The 22,062-nt window shown below is 45.2% G+C and overlaps 1 protein-coding gene across 1 annotated transcript; it reads left to right on the top strand.

Moving 5' to 3' along the window:
• PLEKHS1 (pleckstrin homology domain containing S1) lies at window positions 1-21,831 on the top strand (the record flags this gene model as incomplete). Its single annotated transcript, XM_084633033.1, has 13 exons — window positions 1-31; window positions 1,639-1,727; window positions 1,835-1,941; window positions 3,580-3,714; window positions 5,172-5,247; window positions 5,760-5,876; window positions 6,693-6,803; window positions 11,777-11,887; window positions 12,408-12,511; window positions 14,749-14,958; window positions 18,051-18,186; window positions 19,795-19,863; window positions 20,916-21,831. The coding sequence occupies 12 exons, from the start codon at window positions 1-3 to the stop codon at window positions 19,861-19,863; spliced, it is 1,296 nt and encodes a 431-aa protein (XP_084489159.1). The 3' UTR covers window positions 20,916-21,831.
• Between the last annotated feature and the right edge of the window lie 231 nt (window positions 21,832-22,062).

Raw genomic sequence — 22,062 nt, 5'->3', positions numbered from 1 at the left:
ATGGCTTTCAAATCTACAAAAAACTCCACAGGTAAGAATTAGAATCTACTGAGATTTGTCAAATGAAAAGTTGTTCCAGCTTTCAAATTATTACAGTTCTTATGTAACATCCCCACCAATGAGGTGCTGGGCATCTCACAGAGAAGGAATGAGGCAAGTCTCTTTCCTAAAGACATTTCAATGGACAACATAGAACGTATGGGAAAGGAATGCAGCATACAAAAAAGTGAGAGGTTAAATTGGCATATACCATATGTTAATGCCATAATTCTACCCCCTGTGGCTTCTTCCAGTAACCACATGCTCCAACGCAGCCTTCTCCCCTAAAAAACCAGCATCTTTTCCTGTCAGACTTGGTTTGAACTGCGTTTGAGAGGGATAGAGTGTAAAGCAGCGGTCCCCAAACTTTTTATGTCGCACCCCCTTACCTCTGCCTGCGCCCGCCTCGCTCCCTCCCTGCCTCCGAGAACTGCAGTCGGGAGCTGGGGCCATGGTCAGGGCTGGGACCGAGTGTGGGAGTGGAGTTGCTGCCGGGCCATGGAGCCACTTCTGGGCCATGGTCAGGGCCAGCAGCCGTGTGTGGGAGCAGGGCTGGGGGCCGGGGCCGGGGCTGGCAGTGGGGCCAGAGCAGAGCTGAGGCAGGCACTCCCTCCCCGCCCTCCTGGGAGCTGGCCTGGACCCCCTCCCCCCGAACGTTCCTCCAGACCCCCCAGCTTGGGGACCACTGGTGTAAAGGAACTAAACCAAACAAGTAGGGGACACATTTGGTAGTTCCAAGACATTCATGTCTTTTCTAAAGGCCATGGCAAAACTCCCATTGACTTCAGTGTGTATATCTATCTATCTATTTAGCTAGGTCCAAGATGGGGTTTGCTGTGGGTGAAGGCATGTCCTTCATAGGCTCTCCAGCTGCCTCCACATAGTCCTTGGGCACCTTAAAAATAAATCTACATCTTAAAGGCTGGCTTCCAGGTTATAAAGAGTTAAGACTAGAACTTGCTTATCTACAGCCCATTTGGAGGAATTGCAAAGCACATTAAATAGGAAGGAGTTAGATTTTGATTAATCAATTCCACCCAGTGATCACAAACTGAGCTAGCTTGCCGTGGTGTGCTGCATCATGAGTCTATGCATTTGGATTTGTTTTCCCCAGAGGCATTAGCTTGCATTTTCCCCATTTTACTTTCTGCCCATGTCGCTCCTCTTTTTAGTTCCTTCCTTGCACCAAAGTATTTTCTGTCCTCTCTGGTGTTTGTAACTCTTCCAAATTGAATGCCATCTGCAAATTTCATTAGTGTGCTATTTACTCCCTCTTGCAAAACACTGATGAAGAAGTTAAATTAGACCAGACCTAACACAGACCCTTGTACCTCCTCAATGCAATACATTGTCAGTTATCACTACCCTGTGTTTACAATTTTGGGGCAGTCGGCAGCAATAAAATCAACATAAATGGGAATGTGATTGGACCTTGCACTTTATAGCTGTTATTTGTGCTTGTCTTCTCACTGAACAGGCTTCATGGCCTCTGAAGCACAGAAGCCAAGTGCTCAGGAGACCTTTGGAAGCAGGCCCATGTAGGAGATTAATTAACAACAAATGGAGTGACGGTGCCATTCATTTCTATTTGTTTGGTAGGAAATCAAGTCAACTTTTTTCAGGATGATGAAGTCTGCAAGCACGGTGACTTTATCAAATCCCCACCTCCTCAGCTTTTCACTACACAGGTACAGTAAACCCAAATTAGTTATCCTCCAGCAATCCCTTAACACGCCTCTGTTATTTCTGCTGTTCTGAGTTTTATCGAGAGGCAAACTGACTTTCCTTTCTGCAGAGTTCTTGGAAAAAGCGATGTTTTACCTTGTGCAAGTCTAGCAAGAGATGCTACACCCTGAAGTACCTTAAAGGCCAACAGATAAAGGGTTTCATTGCAATTGACCAGTAGGTATCTGAAGTTCATCACTTTTTCTTTTAAACCACACATCAGCAGTCTGAAATGAGATCACAGATTTAACCTTTTGCTGCTGATTTAGCCCATGCAAGTCAATGGAAAGACTCCCACTGACTTCAGTAGGCTTTGGATGAGCTTGAAAGTGTTGTATTATTTGATAGACTTAATGGGATTTATATATACAAAAACCAAGCTACAACTGTGTAAAGGATCCAGGTATTATATCAGCTGCACACACTGCTAAAACAAAGGCTTCTATTACCTACAGTCATAGGTCTCTTATCTTCTCCAAGGACAACATCAAGTACTCCTACATACAAAGGGATTCTGCCACACTGATGCTGAAGAGCACCTTTCTCCACACTGGGACTTTACACGGAAGGATCTATTCAGCTTCGGGAGGGCTTTCAGAAACTGGTCCAAGGCTGGTGCATTTCAGCTGGATACACACTCTAGGCCTGATCCCACACTCCTTGTGCACTCCAGATACCTACATAGTCCTAGCAGGACCTAATTTTGTCAATTAGGCAGTGGCCCCTTGTGGGGAGCTCAGGGAGGGATTATATGGGCGATAGCACAGGCTGCCCTGCCTCTTCCCACCCACACTGGGATAGCACGCGACCATGGCAGTGCATAAAGGGATTAGTCACTGCACAGCACCAGGCACACTTCTTTGGGCAGGCTACGGCAAAGGAGGTTCGTTGGGCACTCTCTCCGGCCTTTGGCTGCGTGTACATGAACCAATCACACTCTAGCCCGGGGTGTTTGGGATATATAAGAAATGCAGGATCGGGCCCAGAAACAATAAAGCTTCTCCAATGGTTTTTGCACCTTGGGCCTGATCCAAAGCCCACTGAAGTGCACAAGAGTCTTTACATTGGCTTCAAAGACCTGTGGATGGGCCCTTCCCCCACCCCCACAGGCCTCATATTTCTGTTGTGCTTCTTCGTTATAAGAAAGCAAACAGTGCAGTTCTCTTTAAGCAATTCTTTATGTCTGAAAACTTTCCAGCCAGCTGAATCAAAAGGGTTATTTTGAATGCTGTAACAACAGACTAATTCTACCCAGAAAGCTGTGGGGGGTGTTTTTTTTTTTCTTTTACGAATATAAAAGTAGCTTTTTTCACCTCTAGTTTAATATTTTTTGTTTCTTTTAAAATTTTCTGATTTAAAAAAAAAGGGAGGGGAAGGAAGGAAGAAATAGCAGTTTCAGGTTCCAAAAACTGAATTTTTCCCCATTTTCGAAAAACAAACATTGTGGGAGCATTTCCATTGAAAACCCAGGACATTTTTATTTTATGTATTTATTGACTTTTGCGTAACCCCTTCTGTGGAAAGACCTTACATTTCTCAGCCAGCTCTATTGTTAACATTGGCTGTGTTTTAAAACATGTTGTAATCATTACAACAGTGCCTAGCAAAGTGGGGGCCTGTTCTTGGCTGGCCCTGAGGAACCACCATAGTAAACGTGATTCATTAATCTCAGAGGAAGAGTTATTGAAGCAAGAGCATAGAAATGATCAGGAAGGCTTTGATCCTCATGGCTTTTATGGATGATCATTTCACAGTGTGCATCAATGTATGGGATAAGACTTATGTAAGTAAATGTTTCATATGCATGTCCAACAGGATTTCAAATATAGAGATTGGCATAAGTAATTATGAGAAGATGACAGCAGTAAGGAAGATGTTCAAATGCCATCCTGAGGAAGTGATATCCATCAGCACAAATAGCAGGGATTACTACCTCATTGGGAAGGACAGGTACTTGTGGTGAGGGTGGGGGGATGGCAGAGGGCATAGCCACCAGAACAAGTGTCTCTTGGGATCCATGGGGAAAGAAATTCTTAGCCCTGCTCACAGAGAATCAACTGTAGGGGACATGCCTGCCCTGGGGGAAATAGGGCAGGATCATTCTCTACAGTCCAGAGGGAGAATAGACTGTAGGGGAATGATTCAGGAGTTGACCCCTAGCTGCCTGGTTCCCACACATGTCCCCACTGTACCTAGAACCTACTCCCACTCCACAGGTGGAAAACAGAGAAAGAACCAGTGGAACTCTTTGCCAGAGGATGTTATGAAGGCCAAGACTGTAACAGGGTTCAAAAAAGAACTAGATAAGTTCATGGAGGATAGGTCCATCAATGGCTATTTTAGCCAGGATGGGCAGGGATAGTGTCCCTAGCCTCTGTTTGCCAGAAGCTGGGAATAGGCGACAGGGGATGGATCACTTGATGATTACCTGTTCTGTTCATTCCCTCTGGGGGCACCTGGCATTGGCCACTGTTGGAAGAGAGGATACTGGGCTAGACGGACCTTTGGTCTGACCCAGTGTGGCTGTTCTTATGTTCTGTTGTTCTTAAAGAACAGGAATTAATGCTGCTTCAGCAGCCAATAGAAATTTGATCAGGAGGGAGCATGCTTTGTAGAGGGGCTCCCAGCTGCTTTGCCCCAGATTTTCTCCCTTTTCTTCCCCTCCTGCTGCTGTGTCAATGAGAGTGTTTTTCATCAAAGTAAGTACTGCAGGATGGTACCCTGTACTCATACAAAGTAAGTACTGCAGGATGGTACCCTGTACTCATAAGCGAAGCAGGAAGAACATGCCTAAGCCCAAAGAGAAAAAACACCAAATACCTAGTTATCATTCAAGCATGCATTCACGCGGTGCATTGTTCCCTTAAGTCATCTAGTGGGAAAAGTTCCAGAGCCCATCAAATTGGTCCTACTTGTGAACAAAATGCAGCGTCTCCTTCCTAGTTGTCTTACAATGTGACCATGGTGTGGAGCCTGAGACGCACCTCACAGGAATTCTCCACACATGCCAGAAGTGAGCTTTTAGAGACCATCTTTCCACTGTGTAATCTCACTGGCCTTTATTAGCCAATGCTTTGTGTAATGAGCTGTAGTCATATGCTCCTATGCACAGCCCAAACTTGGTTTTGAATGGGCTACCTACAGAAACAGGAGCCTCCTCACAGAACCAATCTTTCAGGGGACATTTTGGCCAATGGGTCTGCATAGTTTTTGGGTCTGCTGGCCACACTCCTACCATTCCCTAAGGCCACCACGCTACAGCAGAGTGAGCTCCCCTAAGGCAGTAATCTACCATCATTGACATCAGTGGATGTAGGTTTAGGTTATTAGGAAGACAGAGATGCACCATTTATTTTTTCTTGTGCATGATAATACTGAACTTTTCGTTTCATCATTCCAACCCACAGGGAACAAGTTGAGGACTGGTTCACTTCCCTGTCTTCAGCCCGCATGAAGGTAAAAGAAGATGGCTTCTCTGCTCAGGTGACATTATAGTACCAAAAGAGTCAGCTGTTACATGCACAAATCAGCCTCTTTAAAAAGAGCGGTTTGTAATTTCATTAGTAACTTGTGAAGAGAGGGAATCTATATATTGAAATTTGCTGGTTTAGACCCTAAGTATATTAAGTGCACTTTCCCTATAACACCGGTTTCCTAATGAACAAGAGATTCCTTTAGGGTGAAATCCACCCCTGTGCAGAGGCCCCACACAATGCCTGCTCACCACTTAAGACCCACTTAAACGCTAAAGAATCTCTTGTTCATTAGGAAACATGTACTTGTAGAAGTAAAGTGCACAGGACTTAAAGAGTACATGGGCCTTGTGCAGGGGTGAATTTCACCCTTCATCTCTCAGAATGACAGTGTATCCCTAATTCTCATTTCTTGAGCCTTGGAGCTAAAACTCTGCAACACTGGGAACCACGTGGGCTTCTAAGAGCAGATTTTTGTCCATGGACCCATCTGTCCTCATACTGCTGTCACTGAACTCCTAGAACCAGAATCCTGCAGCTCAGAGAAGCAAAGGTCGGCCCCTCTCTTCGCCACCAGCCTTTGATGAAACAGTTGTGAGCACCCACGAGGAGATTCCGAGTGACTGCAACAAAACTGAAGTAAGGGGCTATTGCTAATGAGTCTGCTGCTAGTGCTACATGTGACCCTTGGTGTGTATAATTGAACCTCTCAGTGAAAAGGAAGTTCTCCTGAGCTCAGGGCAGCATGCACTCGGGCAAGTGGCCTGACAGGAACATTTTGCTTTCTCTTGGGATTGGAAAGTAGAAGTTAAGGCTTGAATGTGAGGGAATTCCGATAAAAGGCTCATGCTGTCTGGCCTATCGGCATTTAAGAAAATTTTGGGGTTTAGGATGGTGATGGCCTCAGCTGGAAACCTCACTGGCTATTTCAGCAAATGGGCCAAGAATGATGGGCCTGGAGACTGAACGACCCTCCCATCCCTAAAGGAGGTCCCCTTTAGCACATCAGGGTTGGCACATCTTACCAAAGCCAAGTGCAGGATGCTTCCCTGGCTGCCACCTGTGAAGTTCCTGATTGGTGGTTAGGATTTAAGGTCTGAAGAGAGAATCAAAGGCACAAATGGGAGGTAGGTGTCCAACTTCCATTGACTTCCTATGGGAGTGGGGCACCAAACTGTCCTTTGTCAATCCCGCTTCCCCCTCAATATTTAAAAAGAAAGGAAAAAAGTACTGCTGCGTTCCTGGTGTGCCTGCAGACTTGTCTAGGGAAAGCAAATGAATAGCTGCCAGGAAAGCAGTGCTTAGTGGAGTCGCAAAGTACCACACGAACAGGCAGCGCAACAAAGGTCCAGAGGGAGCGTAACGAAGACCGTGCTCTGTTACCAACCGACCCCCACCAATAACACAGCTGCAATACTCTGCACAGGGTGTCAGTGTTTTCCCTTTGGTGTGCAGGTGGAAGATCCCGCAGACGACAAGAAAAGGCCCCACTCAGATCCTGGCTCTCGCGGTCTCCCTGAACAGCAGCCTCGCCACAGCTTACCGGCGCCTCTTCGTCCTAGTCTGGTGAGCATGGCTAGCGGGGCCTGTAACGCCTCTTAGACATGGAAAGGTTGCAGGGATGCTCGTGAACCTGGGGCACTAGAAAGTTGACAGTGGCGCAGCTGCACCGATGCAGCTGCGGTGCTGTCAGGTCTCTCATGTCGCTGCTCTGAGCCAACAGGAGAGAGCTCTCCCACTGGCTTAACTACTCCAGCCCCACAAGCTCTGTTGGGGGGAGATGCTCTCTCGCCAACATAATGCTGTCCACCCAGGTGTTTATGTCAGTGTCCCTTACATCACTCAGTGAGGTGATTTAAGCTGCAGCATATACCTAGCTTTATTGTCATGCCTCATCTACCCTGAATATCTGTATGAACGGTGACTCAACACCCCCCTAGCAAGTCTAGCTGGCTCCGACTGTTAACCTCTTCTAACTGGCTGTGATTATTTCTTGTGTAGCTCTAACAGTTGCTCCTTCCCCTTCTGAGAGCATGACTGAGAATTCCCTCACAGTGGGGGCAAGTTGTCACAGCTCCATTGATTTTAATGGAGTTACAACACTTTACACAAGCTGAGGCTCTGCCCTTGCTAACGTAGTTGTAGACTGTGCCCATGTTCTTCCTGAATTGTCTTTCAAGCATCTCTCAGGGGTTGCCTACACACAAAAATTGCACTGGTTTAATTCAAATTGATTAAAAACCTCTTTAGTTAAACTGGGTGCCCAGCCCTGCATGAATACTCTTGAATCAGCATAAACCTGGTTTAGCTGGTTTAGCTTACACCTTTAACTGATTTCAGCCAGGCTTAAAATAGGAGTGTTTACACATAGACAGTTGCACCAGTTTAACTAAATCAGATGAAAATTACACCACTCGTTAAACCAGTGCTATTTTGTGTGCAGACCAGACCTCTGGCTCACCCACTTCTCTTTTACCTGCTAATCCTTCTCAGGTTTGTATTGCCTTGGAGCAAAATGCTGGGCCCTTGTTGTGTAACAGGCAGCATAGAAGTCCCTTTTTGCTGCGGGTGCCAGTTCTGGGCTGACGGACTAGGAGGACTGTGGACAGGAGAGGTGGGGCACACAGGGACTTCACACGACCTTCAGTTTGGATTGGGGGAGCTCTGTTTTCTGTTCGAGACTATGCAAAAAGTACAATGAATAGCCTTGCCCAACAGCTAACAAGGAATAGCATTCATCATGGTTTATTTGATAATAAGAGGTAGTAAATTTCTTAGTACAATATTATCAGCTCCAGATCATTCCTGCACATATTGCTACTTGGATAGCTGTCTCCTGGCTTGTACTTTTGTGTTTATTTCCTTTTCTAGAAGTATGACTCTACATTTACTGGTATTAGATTGTAGTGAATTACTAGTGACTCACTATTGTAGGCCCTGATCTGTAAACTCTTCCTCAGGTAATTAATTCTGACTCTCACAAATAGACATGACTGGGTCTACTTGTGTAAGGACTCATTCATCTGAGTAAGGGTTTGCAGGATCCAGTCCCTAATCTATCCAAATCACTCCACACTTTGAGGCCAGGGACCCATCTCTTTGTTGTCCCTCTGGTTCCCATGACAGCTAATTCCAAGTTGAATTTACATACTCTAAATAATGAATATGTTAAAAGGAACCCAGGTCCTGACTCCCACTCCCCGCTACTAACTCCTTGGATTAAGCTATTTATTATGATTTTATTACTTGTATTGCAGTAGCAACTAAAGGCCCCACTCAGAATGGGGGTCTTACTGTGCGAGGCACTGCCAACACACATAATGAAAAGGACTCAAAAGGGCTTATATTCTTGGCAGAACTCCTGATAGGCACTCCAGGTGGGGGAACACCACTGATCGCTATTCAGCCAGTTTCACATCCCACTTTGTGCTATTTTTAATCTGCGTGGTACTTATCCAATTTCTTCCTAGTTTTATGATGTGCCACTATGATCTGGATTCAACAAGGTACTCAAGTCATGCCTAGCTTTAAGCATATAAATACTCTCACTGAAGTTAACGACGCTACTCAAGTGCTTAAAGTTAGGTGTATGCTTAAGCACGTGGCTGAATCAGGGCCTATATCAAATGCCTTTTGAAATCCAGCACTGCTGCAGTATATCCTCTGCATTACATTTTTGTCCTGAATCTGTGATAATAGCTAATAAGATTATTCCATTTGTTTGGCAAGAAAGAATTTAGATACACATGTATTGGTGTAATTTAGGGCTCAATCCTGGAAGGTAAGGAGTAGAGCTAGGAACGAAATAGTTTTCCCATCCCAGAAAAATTTGAGATTTCAAAAGATATTCCCATTCCAAATCAGGGCAAAATTAATTAAATAAATAAACCCCCCAAACAAACAAACGAACAAAAAACCACCTCAAATGTTCACAACTCAACGATCCCCAGAAAATTCTGTTTAGCTCAATCAAAATGTTTCATTTTTACTTTTTTTAAATGTTCCATTTTGTGATGGTTTTTTATTAAAAAAAAAAAAAGTTAAACTATAATTAGCTTAAAATTTGAAACAAAACGTTGTTTTGAACCAAAAAACTGGAATTTTTCACTTCAAAAATGTCAAAAATACAACGGACAGTTTCAAAACTGTTTTGTTTTGTTTTTTAAATATTTTGAACTGAGAAATTGGTCAGAAATGACCCATCTTGCATGAACTGTTTCAGTTTTGACAAGTTAGCGTCTGACCAAAAAAATGGTTACTTGAAAAATTCCAGCCAGCTCTAGTGTCAAGCTTCCTTCCCCACTCTAAACTCTAGGGTACAGATGTGGGGACCTGCATGAAAGACCCCCCTAAGCTTATTCTTACCAGCTTAGGTTAAAAACTTCCCCAAGGTACAAACTTTGCCTTGTCCTTGAACCCTATGCTGCTACCACCAAGCGTCTTACACAAAGACCAGGGAAAGAGCCCACTTGGAGACGTCTTCCCCCAAAATATCCCCCCAAGCCCTACACCCCCTTTCCTGGGGAAGACTTGATAAGAATCCTCACCAATTTGTACAGGTGAACACAGACCCAAACCCTTGGATCTTAAGAACAATGAAAAATCAATCAGGTTCTTAAAAGAAGAATTTTAATTAAAGAAAAGGTAAAAGAATCACCTCTGTAAAATCAGGATGGTAAATACCTTACAGGGTAATCAGATTCAAAACACAGAGAATCCCTCTAGGAAAAGCCTTAAGTTACAAAAAGACACAGAAACAGGAATATACATTCCATCCAGCACAGCTTATTTTACCAGCCATTAAACAAAGGAAATCTAATGCATTTCTAGCCAGATTATTTACTAACTAACAGTTGTAAGACTGCATTCCTGATCTGTTCCCGGCAAAAGCATCACACAGACAGACGAACCGTTTGTCCCCCTCCCCCTCCAGATTTGAAAGTATCTTGTTTCCTCATTGGTCATTTTGGTCAGGTGCCAGCGATGTTATCTTAGCTTCTTAACCCTTTACAGGAGAAAGGGTTTTGCCTCTGGCCAGGAGGGATTTTATAGCACTGAATACAGAAAGGTGGTTACTCTTCCCTTTACTAGTGATGAGCATTCAACTCTCACTGAAGTCAGCAGGAGCTGAGAGTCTTCAGCTTCTCACTGGAATGTTCAACACCCTACAGGATCAAGCCTTTAGGCACCTTGTTCACTTAGGGCCTGATTGAAAGTCCACTGAAGACAAGGGAGGGTCTGTCTCCACTGACGTCAGTGGACCTTAGATCAGGACTGTAGAGTCCCATCTTTGCTCCCATTGGCTTCTATGGGAACATTCTTGGACCTGTGTTGACTCTAGGCTCCAATAAGTGCCAGCCTTTGTGTTGTAATCAGTGAATACCAACAAGGCACAAAAATCAATTGGTCATTCCTCATTTCTGTTCAATGCCAGTTTCCTCCTTTTCCCTGAAAGAAAGAGTGTAATTAGTTTGCTTTATGTTGAAAACAGTAATATATTCAGTGGCACATTTAGTAGCTTTAAAATGTATTGCCATGGAAGATGTAATAGAGAGATAAAGAAGGAATGCATCAAACATGGCATGGAGAAGTTTTCTGATAAGAAGCTAAATACTAATTATGCTCTGCAGGACAATCAAATCAAGAGGGGGAGGGAATGTAGAGATGGCGGATTTAGCTTGGAGAAGTGACTTGTTCCTCCATGACTTGTTAAATACTCCTGGTCTTTCTGAAGGACCGTTCTGTGCTAGCTCCTACTGAGGGCAAAGCAAACCATCCAGTATATACTGGGCTCAATTTCTACTCTCAGATAGCCAGGCATAGCTTCCAGCCCACTGAGCTTTGCAAGTCAATAGCTGAAACTGCTGTCTAGCCAATAATTCACTCTTTATTCAGGCAAGACTCCCACTGCTTTTAACAGAGGGGATCAAAGATGAATAATGTCTCCTTTTCATTGAAAAAAGTTGACACTTTTCAACCAGTTCTAGATTTCAGTGAGGGTGTTTTTTTAAGTGAGGACATCAGGACTGGGTGTGGAGCAAAGAACCCAGGTACAAATCCTCAAAGATATTTAGGCCCCTAACCCCCATTGTTGTCAAGGGGGTTAAGCATCTGAATAACTTTGAGGATTGGGGCCCCAGTGTGCACAAGGGACACAACATCCATACGGGATCCTGTGTAAATTTTTGACCATTAGACCTGATGTTTGAACGCAGCAGCTATTTCTGCATATGCAGTCATTTGCGAGGGCAGGCAATGGTGGGTACAAACATTGCATCCACAAATCAGCTATTTAGATATCTACAGTAAATGATATTAATACTCACAGCTTTGCACCTGCAGCTGATTGAGTGTATAACTGAGGGCAAAGACAGAAGCCTTGTTCAGAAGTCAGACGTATGGTGTTATTATTTCTGCCTTTGAGGAGCAAGTCTTCCCACAACCCTTCCCAACGGATTTTTCCCAAGGAAATGGAAAGAATATGTCAGATGTAGATAATGTAATGTCCTATTAAACATGGAAGCATTTTTTTTAAACAGAATAACAATTCTGAAAAGACCAGCCAATGTCAGCTGCTGCTGGATTCAGATGAGAACACCGGAGAGAATGGGGAAGAATATTATGCTTCTCCAAGCAGTGTTCTAGCACAGGTAAGCCACATCAGGTAGGTTTCTCTGTTGATCCTGCTCCAAGAGAATATTCAGTTGTCCAAACCCAATGGTAGCAAGGTTGCTTGAGAACCTAACTCACAAATCATTGGCTAGCAGGAATCATAGAATATCAGGGTTGGAAGGGACCTCAGGAGGTCATCTAGTCCAACCCCCTGCTCAAAGCAGGACCAATCCCCAATTTTTGCCCCAGATTCCAAAGTGGCCCCCTCAAGGATTGAACTCACAACCCTGGGTTTAGCAGGCTAATGCTCAAACCACTGAGCTATCCCTCCCCCCAGTTAAATTAAGATGGAAGAGAAGAACAATGTAGTGCACACTGGTTTGGGAAGGAATGCATCTGAGCTTGGATTAGCAGAGTATTTTGGTTAACTGAGGTTTGGCTGAGCTGCATTAGCCACAATACAGCACAAATGGACCCTACATAAAGAAGCTGAGGGGACTCCTTGGTGGATGAAGAGAGAAAATGTTTACCTCCCACGTTGTTTTTCATTGTCAACAGCTGGAAAGTGAGCTATCGAAGTCTGATCCCCCAGTTCAATCACACAACCCAATGCAGAAGGAGGATCATCTCAGCAGGAAGTTGTACGTGTTGATGAAACCTCTGTAGGTAGCACTTTCTTTTAGTATTTAAAAATCAATACAATGTAACGATATGATCAGAGCTGCGTTCCTGCTGTCTACAGGAGGAAATCTACAGAACGCACCCTGTTTGGGAGAGGCTTTCTTGGGGCTATGGGCAGAGGTGAAAGTAAGCCGGTATGCCCCAGTATGGCATACTGGCAAGAGCCAGTGCATCGTACCGGGACCGGCTTTCCCCGACAGCAATATAAAGCCCTGGAGTAGCAGCGGCGGGGCTCAGGCGGGGATTTAAAGGGCTGGAACGGTAGTGGCTGCCGGAGCCCCAAGCCCTTTAAATCTCCGCCTAAGCCCTGCTGCCAAAGCCCTGGGGTAGTGGTGGCGGGGCTCCGGCAGGGATTTAAATGGCCATGGAGCTCCAGCCACTGCTCCTGCCCCAGCCCTTTAAATCCCTGCCAGAGCCCTGGTGCTGGAGCCCTAGGGTAGCGGCGGTGGGGGTCCGGCAGGGATTTAAAGGGCCGGGGCGGTAGCAGCGGCTGGAGCCCCGGGGCCCTTTAAATTCCTGATGGAGCCTGGCCGCTGCTACCCCCGAGCTACCAGCGGCAGAGGTGGCTGGGAGCCCCGGGGCTCGGGAGCGATTTAAAGGGCCCAGGGCTCCAGCAGCTGCTACCACAGCGGAGCCCCAGGCCCTTTAAAGCTCTGCCAGAGCCCAAAGCCCCAAGGTAGCAGTGGCAGCCGGGAGCCCCCAGGGCTCCTCAGTGATTTAAAGGGCCCGGGGCTCCGCTGCGGTAGCAGCAGCTGGAGCCCTGGGCCCTTTAAATCACTGAGGGGCCCTGGGGGCTCCCGGCCGCCTCTGCAGCTGGTAGCTCAGGGTTGATTTAAAGGGCCCTGGGCTCCCAGTCTCCACTACTGCAGATGAAGCCCTGGCCCTTTAAATCAAGATTTAAAGGGCCCGGCGATTTAAGGCCCTGCCTCTTCCTGTTGAGGCCATGTCTCTTCCAGTTTAAGCCACGCCCCCTGCTCAGGACTCCAGCGTACCCGTAAATCCTTTAACTTACTTTCACCCCTGGCTATGGGGGAGAGATTACTAGAGTGAAAATCAAATTCACTTCAGAAATTTATATATTATGACATCCTGACAGGCTTACACAGAATAAAATGTGGCACTGTAAGAAGTTGACTGATGTTTTTTCTGGGCTAAACAATGTAACATCTGCAGCCATGTACATTCACAGACACCCAAGCCAGACACTCATTAGAGCAGGCAATGTTGTGCAGTTGTTAAAAAAGAACTGTTTCCTGGTATGCCTCTGCCTCGCTGGGCAATCTTGGACAAGTCACCTCTCTGTACCTCAATTTTCCTACCTATAAAACAGGTCTAATATTACTTACTTCATAGATGTTTGCTTGATGTTTGCAATATGCATCAGTATTGTCACATGAAAGACAGTACAGAAGTGCAGAGTATTAATCCAGGGTCACATAGAAACTTCACAGCTTTCACTATGCACCAGAGGGTGGCCACTAAGAACTTCAGTGACAACAGCATAGAAGTCAGATCCTCCAGTTCCAAAATATTAGGCCCCTAACTCTTGAGTTATAGGAGAATTTCCATTGGCTGTTGTCATTAATACTTGTGACACACAGATGAACAATTCTGATTCTCTCCAATGGAAGACAGTAGTCTGTACACACTCATGTACACCAGTTCATTACAATATTATTTAATTGCACATTTTATATTAATATTATATGTGGAACTGGGAATAGAACTCAAGACCTTGCACTCCAGATCACAAGTCTGTCCCATTTGAGTTAAAGGATCTCTCCATTAACTGTTGGTACTAATTGGTACTCTTTTCAGGCCTCCAGCCACTAGAAGGTGCAACAAATAATCTGACAAGCATTTGAGCAGGTCTGACACATTGTATCCAATAGAGGTTAATGATGCATGCTCCCACAAGCCAGTATATTGCAGTGCCAACAATCTCCACTTCCTTTCCTTGTTAAACCAAGTTGCTTGGAATAGTTTTCATTTTTAATAAATATTCTTTCAATATTGCAAGTGTTTTGGTTTTTATGCTCCATTTTTAGGAGGCCAGTTTAGTTCATTTAGCTGTAATTTTGGCCATTGGATTTGCTACAAGAACTTCTTGTTCTTTGCCTCACTGACAACTATTTGACACAACTTCAAACACAACAAGAGTAACCGTGACTTGACATGCCAGCCCTGTGCATTTTTTATTAGCGTTCTTATTCATTAGGTTGCCTGAAGAGAAACTCCAGCCCACATGCAGAAGTGATGAATTCCTGACCCTTCCCAGAAGCCAAGAAAATAGCATAGATTTAAGAAACTGCGAGGCAGATGAAAACCAACAACAGCTCATGCAAAGCAGTACCAATAAGCAGCTAACTGAAGAGAGAAAGCCAAATGCATCGTCACTATCCGTGGTTCAGTTATCTATAATAATCAAGTAAGGATGTTTTGGGCTGAAATATGTAATAGAATGCTCTTTAAAAGTAATCACATTAGGCCCAGATCTTTGAGATAGCTATTATGGACTTAAATAGCCGCATTGCTCCTTGTTCTAGTCAATATCACACAAGCCAGAAATGGATGAATGTAAGAATTGTGAGCTTTGACTTTGCGATGGCCAGGTCTTAAAAACCAAACACGCCGCATAACACTTTTAAGAGTAGGTGCTGTTGCTCTTTAGGGTCTGTTTTGGGCTGAGGAAGGAGATGAAAGCCCTGATCGTGTTTGGAAAGAGTTTACTAGTGGTGTTTTTATTTATTAATATGCACAATTAGAAGTTTTCTATCTGCTTCCTTGTCTCTTGCAAGATAGTGAAGAGTGTGATTTCTAGCACAAAACAGCAGTAAAAGCATTAGAAGGTGTTTAGGCATTGAAATCAATGGGAGTTACGCATCTAAACGCCTTTCAAGATCAGAGCCAGAAGAGTCTGCCTATTAAACCCCCTATTTTACCTATCTCATCCAAGGAGAAAGGAGGTACTGTGTTAGTAATAAATAACAGCCACACCTTCCCCATCATCTAGACCAGAGGTAGGCAAACTACGGCCCGCGGGACCCTCCTGCCCAGCCCCTGAGCTCCTGGCTGGGGAGGCTAGTTCCTGGCCCCTCTCCTGCTGTTCCCCCTCCCCTGCAGCCTCAGCTCACTGCGCAGCCAGTGCAATGCTCTGGGCAATGGGGCTGTAAGCTTTTGCCAAGCAGCGCAGCTGCAGAGCCGTGGCCTGACCCGGTGCTCTGTGCTGCGTGGTGGCGTGGCTGGCTCCAGCTGGGCAGCACGGCTGCCTGTCCTGGTGCTCTGGGTGGCGTGGCTGTAATGCCACCAGCCACTGGTGCTCCAGGCAACACGGTAAGGGGGCAGGGAGCAGGAGGGGTTGGATAGAGGGCAGAGGAGTTTGGGGTGGTGGTCAGGGGTGTGGATAGGGGTTGGAGCAGTCAGAGGGCAGGGAACGGGGGGGTTGAATGGGGGCAGGGATCCCAGGGGGGCAGTCAGGAAGGAGAAGGGGGGTTGGATGGGGTGGTGGGGGGACAGTCAGGGGCAGGTATCTGGCTGGTGGATCTTGCCCATGTGATCAGGGTCTAACTAATTGCCATATTTGGGCCCAGGAAGGAATTTTCCCCTGGATCAGATTGGTAGAGACCTAGGGGGGTTTCACCTTCCTCTGTAGGTCACTTGCTGGTTTGAACTAGAGTAAATGGTAGCTTCTTTGTAACCTGAAGTATTTAAACCATGATTTGAGGACTTCCGTAACCTCTGGCTGAGTTGCCAGTCTATTACAGGAGGGGGGTGGGTGAGGTTCTGTAGCTTGTGATGTGCAAGATGGTCCAGTCTGTCCTTAAAGTCTATGAGGGCCAGGGGGTGCACGTCTTGTTAAATATCAATAAGTAAAAGCTTTTCTACCAAAAATCTCCCAGCATTTTGTATGGTTGGACAAGTTATTAGCCCCATATTATGGGTGGGGAAGCTGTAACCCAGGAAAATTCAGTGATATGCAGAAGGTGTCCGATTCTGACCCCAGTCTACCACTAATCAAGAGGCAGTTTTGTGGGAAGATGTGATAATACTTTGCGGTGGGGGAGTGTGTTTTGATGGTTCAAAGCATCAGAAAGATTATGGGCTCGTATTTGGAGCAAGGGCCTAGGAGGCAGGACTCTTGGATTCTACTCCCAGATGAATCGCTGGTTTGCTTTGTGTCTTAAAACAAATCACTTCAGCTCTTTGCACCGCAGGTTAATATTACTATGCACAGATGAGCAAAGCTATCTCACATGCCTGTGGTGTGGTTTAAATAAGGAGTATTGGCAGAGAGCCTAGGGTTCAATGCAGACTGTAAGTGCAAAGTGCTAGTGAGTTGTTTCAGACAGGCTGACCTGAGTGGGAGTCCCAGCATTATGGCAGCCAGGTATTCTCTAACCATTTTCAGCACTGGGAATAGTCCAGACATGGTCACTCTTGGATGTTGGGTGCACAGTTCTCCCAGCAGCGTTGCAGGGTAAGTAGGCAGTGTGGAAGTCAGTCCTCTCCCTAGATCTTCAGTATCAATAAAGCAGCAGAGAGGAAAGAGGAGCAGGGTAAAGGACAGACCGCGTGGAAGATTAGTTCAGTGTTTCATCCTTGTCCCCTGCTGTGCCGCCTCTTGCTCTTTCACTGCTGCTCAGCAGTAAGAGTGGCTCTCGCCACGGCTTTGATGTACCACACTTATCAGCTGGACTGTGCGTCTGGAGGAAATAATTTTTTCAGCCCCTATCCGCGAGAGCAGGAAACACCACAAAAGAATCAGAGATGGGGCCCAGCTGCAAAACTTGGATCTGGACCTAAATACCCAGGGCAACCCTAGTGGGAATTCATACTGAAAGGATTTGGCTGCTTTCAGCTGGCAACGGTTTTGGAACAGAGCATCAGATCAAGGGGTCAACGGGCTTCCAGGCTGCTAATCCGCCGGGAGAAGCCAGGAGAGATCAGCAGCAAAGAGAGGCCAGCTGAAGGATTCTAAGGGAGTTGACTGAAATTGCCACAAGGGTAGTTGGAGGCAGAGTTTTGATGCATCCCTTTACAGGGACAGCCACAACGCTCTGATCCTGCTGTTCAGATGCCGAGTTTTAGTTCCGTCTGGGCTGCAAAGGTGGCCTGGAAAGAGCCTCTCAGGTAAATGAAGAGCTAACTTCTCTCCCTCAGAGGCAGTGTAGTTACATCAGCAGAGTGTTTGTCCCCGCACTGTTCAGAACCAAACAGGGTAAGTCCCTGCCCTGCCTGGTGACCCTACCCAAGCCAGACCTCTTAGATTAAGGGAGGACAATGCTGCATGACCTGTAATCAGATCCCCGCTAGAAGTACCAGCTGGAATGGATGAAGCCGTTTGGTTAAAACCAAGAATCAGACCAAAAAGCAATGATCCCTTTTAACCTGTTTACCACTTCCCATTTTGGTTCAGGGCCATGCAGCACAGTTGGAGTGAAACAGTTCAGTCAATTGTGTTTGGACAGCGGGCCCAAACAATCCCATTCATGCTCTTTGTCTCTTCTTCCCCCTCCCTAGTGTCTCTCACTGGAAGGGTCCCAGCCACTTAGGCTGTATATTTCACCACGGGGATCACATAGTGGCTGTGAATGACCTGCGCACACAGAGCATGGATGAGGTTTCCTTGTTTATCAGCAGGTCCATGAGAAAGAAGGTAAGCCCTAATGGTGATTGGTCGGGGAAAAGAGACATAGCTTTGGGGGTCAGATTATGATCTCACAAGGGCTTCTGCCAATCCAAGCCTCAGAGTTTCAGGAGCTCACTCCTGTCCTGAGGAACTATGGAGAGTAGCTGAGATTAGCTGTGTTCCCGCACATCTCTTGGTCCCTAGCAATATCTGAATGGATATTGATCATCATCATATGACTAGGGGATTAGCCCTGGGGGCAGGGTTCCAAAGGTTGTGACTAGGGCCAGGAAGAGATCCAAATGCATGACACAGCAGTGCTGGCAAGAAATCGTTACACCTTTCATAAAAGGCAGACACCCACTGAGAGTTAACCCTTTCTTAGCAGTCTATTCATGGCACCCACTCCATCATATAAATGTACATGTCTGTATAGTTAAGGTTGCAGAACAGTTTAACTTATAACCTTGGGTTTTCACACACTTATAACTGCCCACAAGTCACACTTGGGACTGATGCTTTCCATGCACGTTCTGTCCCAAAGGGGGAAATTCTTTGTGGGGGCGGGAAATCAGCGCAAACTCCTTTTTGCCATTTTTGAGCTCTGCAAGGGTTTATACCCGCCCTTTACCCCAGTGCCTGGCAAGCAGATAGCTCAAAATCACTCAACTTTGGAACGTGCATTCTGAGGGCTATTTACGTGCCAAAAGTCTATTGAATGTTTTTTTTTAAATTGGTTGGATGCTAATAAAGTTATAAGCAACAGAAAAATCATTTCTGGTCAGGAGCCTCAGCAGAGATAGAGGCTGCTGCTGAGACCATTTGCACAAAAGGTGGTTGTGAACACAAAATCCACCCCAACCACTGCTGTCTTAGCTCCAGGCATAGGAGGTAATCACCAGTAGCATCAACATCAAAATCCCACTCTGTACCGATTTGCAATAACACCCCAGACTCCCATGGAAAGGAAGGACCAGAGTGTCCACATTGTGATTCTTGAGATGCTGAGCAGTTATAAATCTCATGCAGTCCATCAGTGGATGTGACGGGTGCTCAGCATCTTTTGGTTTCAAGCCTTTAGGCTGTTAGCTTCTTGGATTAAGGAAATGCCTGTTTATTGTGTATGTAGGAGGTTGCTTGAAGTGTTCAATCCATAGGATGTTTTACTCACACTCAGAATGTTGGGAACAGAACCTAGGAGTCCTGATTCCCCTTCCCTAACCGTTGGGCGTAACTCCTTTTTCAACACTCATCACCTTCTGGTAGAGGGCTGGAAGTCTGAGTAGGCCCTCACAGTACATAGCACCGATATACTTTGGGTCCCATGTGGAGAGCTATATTTCTCTCAGCTAAGCTGCAATCTTGGCACGCATGATCTCCGCACCCCACCCTCCCCATACGGGCACCTTTATGTTTGGATCTGCTGAGGTCACCCAATGCCAGTGTAGCCTGAGCAATAGAAAGCCTGTCTCAAATACCAAGAGACAATCCAAATAACACTGTTAATAGATGACGGTATTTAGATGGGGGGGTTACGGGGAGGCTTAGGGGAGCAGTGATATTTTATCAGATGTGGATTTACTGAGCTATAACAAGGTGAACCTTGTGTGTGTGTTTTCGTTTGTTTTTCTATAGGTGAAACTTACTATCCGTCGGATCCCAGATTCAGACATTTTCCATATTAAAGGATGTTCATGTTCCTAGGTAAGTGCCACCATTTTAATGGCACCTGTTACTGCAAAAGAGGTTGTTTCTTCCCACCCTAGGAGTAATGTAATTCACTGTACTCAAAGCAATGCACGTTTATTCTACCCCAGGCGAGGCTTAAGTTCATATAGGGAGAAAAAAAATCTATGTTTTTATTGATCACATTTATTGCAGTAGTGCATAGGGACCCGATTGTGCAGGGATTGTACAAACAGTTGTATAGTCCCTGCCCCAAAGTGCTTAAATAGATGTGCAGACAAAGGGTAGGGGAAAGGGATATAACATGTGATAAAGAAATCGTGCTTTCATATTCAGTACCACACAATCCTTCCAAACAGTCTTCCCCATTCAGAGTTGTCGCTGTTATGTGCGGCTCTATGACGAGTAAGAACTGACTGTTTTTATTCCTGATTTGCAATGGTCTCCACACAAAAGTATCTCTCTTCTTGCTATGGAAACCTCTGTTTCAGTGCTCTCTAATGCGTAATAAAAGCTGACCTTGTCCCATGCTGTAGGGACTTCTGCCTACTGAAACAAGGGTGATCATATTCTGCTGTAACATATACAGATTCAAAAGAGTCTTATAATAAAGCACGGAACACCTTGCTTGCCATAGCCTCCTTGAGAGTAGGTCAAATTTATTATGCCAACTAGATCATCGTATAGGGACATATTCACCATTGGTATTAGCAGGTGCAACCAGCAGCAGTAGATTTGTCTAAGCTTCAGCTAGTATGTCTGGATTCTAGCCGAACAGGATGGGCCAAAACTTACCACAGGTGTAAGAAGCAGCTATAACTCATATCCAAGTTGGTCTGGTTGCCCCCTGTTTACTCCAATAGTGAGTTTACTCACAAGTGTAGCATGTACACTTTGAAATTCCATGTGAACCTTCCCCCAAACCCAAGATTTTGCTCACTCAAGATGGCAACAGTATCAGTGAAGCCAATCATAAGGATTAATAATGTTTATACAATGAATTCACTTCATTTCTGCTCAGAAGGTCAATTTCTGAAGGTTTTCAAGCCTCTGTCTCTTCTGTTTTGCAGATAAGTGGTTGCCATGTGCATATTCCTGAAGATGGAAGGATCATTATTTAATATTTCTATTCCAGTTGCACTCAGATGCCTCACTGTGTTGTGCCCTGTATAAACACATAGGGTCCTATTTAGAAGGCATCAACTGTGACACTGAAGGCAGAAGGAAAAAGGACAACATCTGCCTGAAGAACTTCCATTCATTCAAAGTGGTGGGGGGGCTGTTTCTCTTTAAATTGTCTTTTTTGAGCAACATCGCTGGTGCCACAACAACGCCGTTACTTGATCGGAGGACTGTTTTTCTCATGGCTAAGATGGCTTCAGATGTGATTCAAATTGGGAGTCTTCTTTGGTTTTGCAGACAAATCAGCCTTCAGGACAATCTTCCAGCCTTGAAAATGGCCACCATGCCATTGAATTGCAGTACAAACAACTAACTTCCTTCTCCTAACTAGGGGGGAACAAAGGAGGTAGAAATGGCGTTAGAAGTAATTTCCTGCCACTTCCTGGAGCAAATGTTCATGAAGGGAGGCATTAATAGGTATAAAATCTGTCTGCAGTTGTCTTTGGAAAAACACTATTGCAGAGAAATTTGCATATATCCGTTGAAGCAGAAAATGAACCATGCAATCTGCATCTCTCTGTTATGGCTCTCACTATTATGGCAATAGTGTTGTTCCTATGGCAAAATGAAGTTTTGGTAGATTTGTCTAGCACTGCAAGTTCATTTGTTTTCAGAAAATTTCAGAAAATTTGGGATTCATTTCCTACTTTTGTGAGTCAGAACCAAGGTGCTACCAAGTGATTGTCAGCTGCTGCTCCCTATTATGTCAGATTGTGTACAGTATAGATATTACATGGTGTGATTTTATTTTTGATGCAGATTGTATTCTATCTATAAAACACAGAGGTGAGAGTCATGTGATGAATTAGAGGGACATGAGCTATGTTCCATAGGGATGTGATGCAATTTAACACATTCCTATGACTGCATCACCTGCCCAAAATTATCCCAGCTGGACTTGCTCTAACATTCCAAACCTTTCTGGGGCTTCAAACACCTCCTGCATTTAAACAAAAAATGGACTTGCCACAGAAGTATTGCTTTCTTCCCCCAATTACACCTGCCCAAAGCTCTGGATGGGCAATATACAACCCA

This window comes from Lepidochelys olivacea (genome assembly GCF_965140295.1).
Source record: "Lepidochelys olivacea isolate rLepOli2 genome assembly, chromosome: 7".
NCBI lineage: Eukaryota > Metazoa > Chordata > Testudines > Cheloniidae > Lepidochelys > Lepidochelys olivacea.
This window is presented reverse-complemented; position numbering and strand designations above follow the sequence as displayed.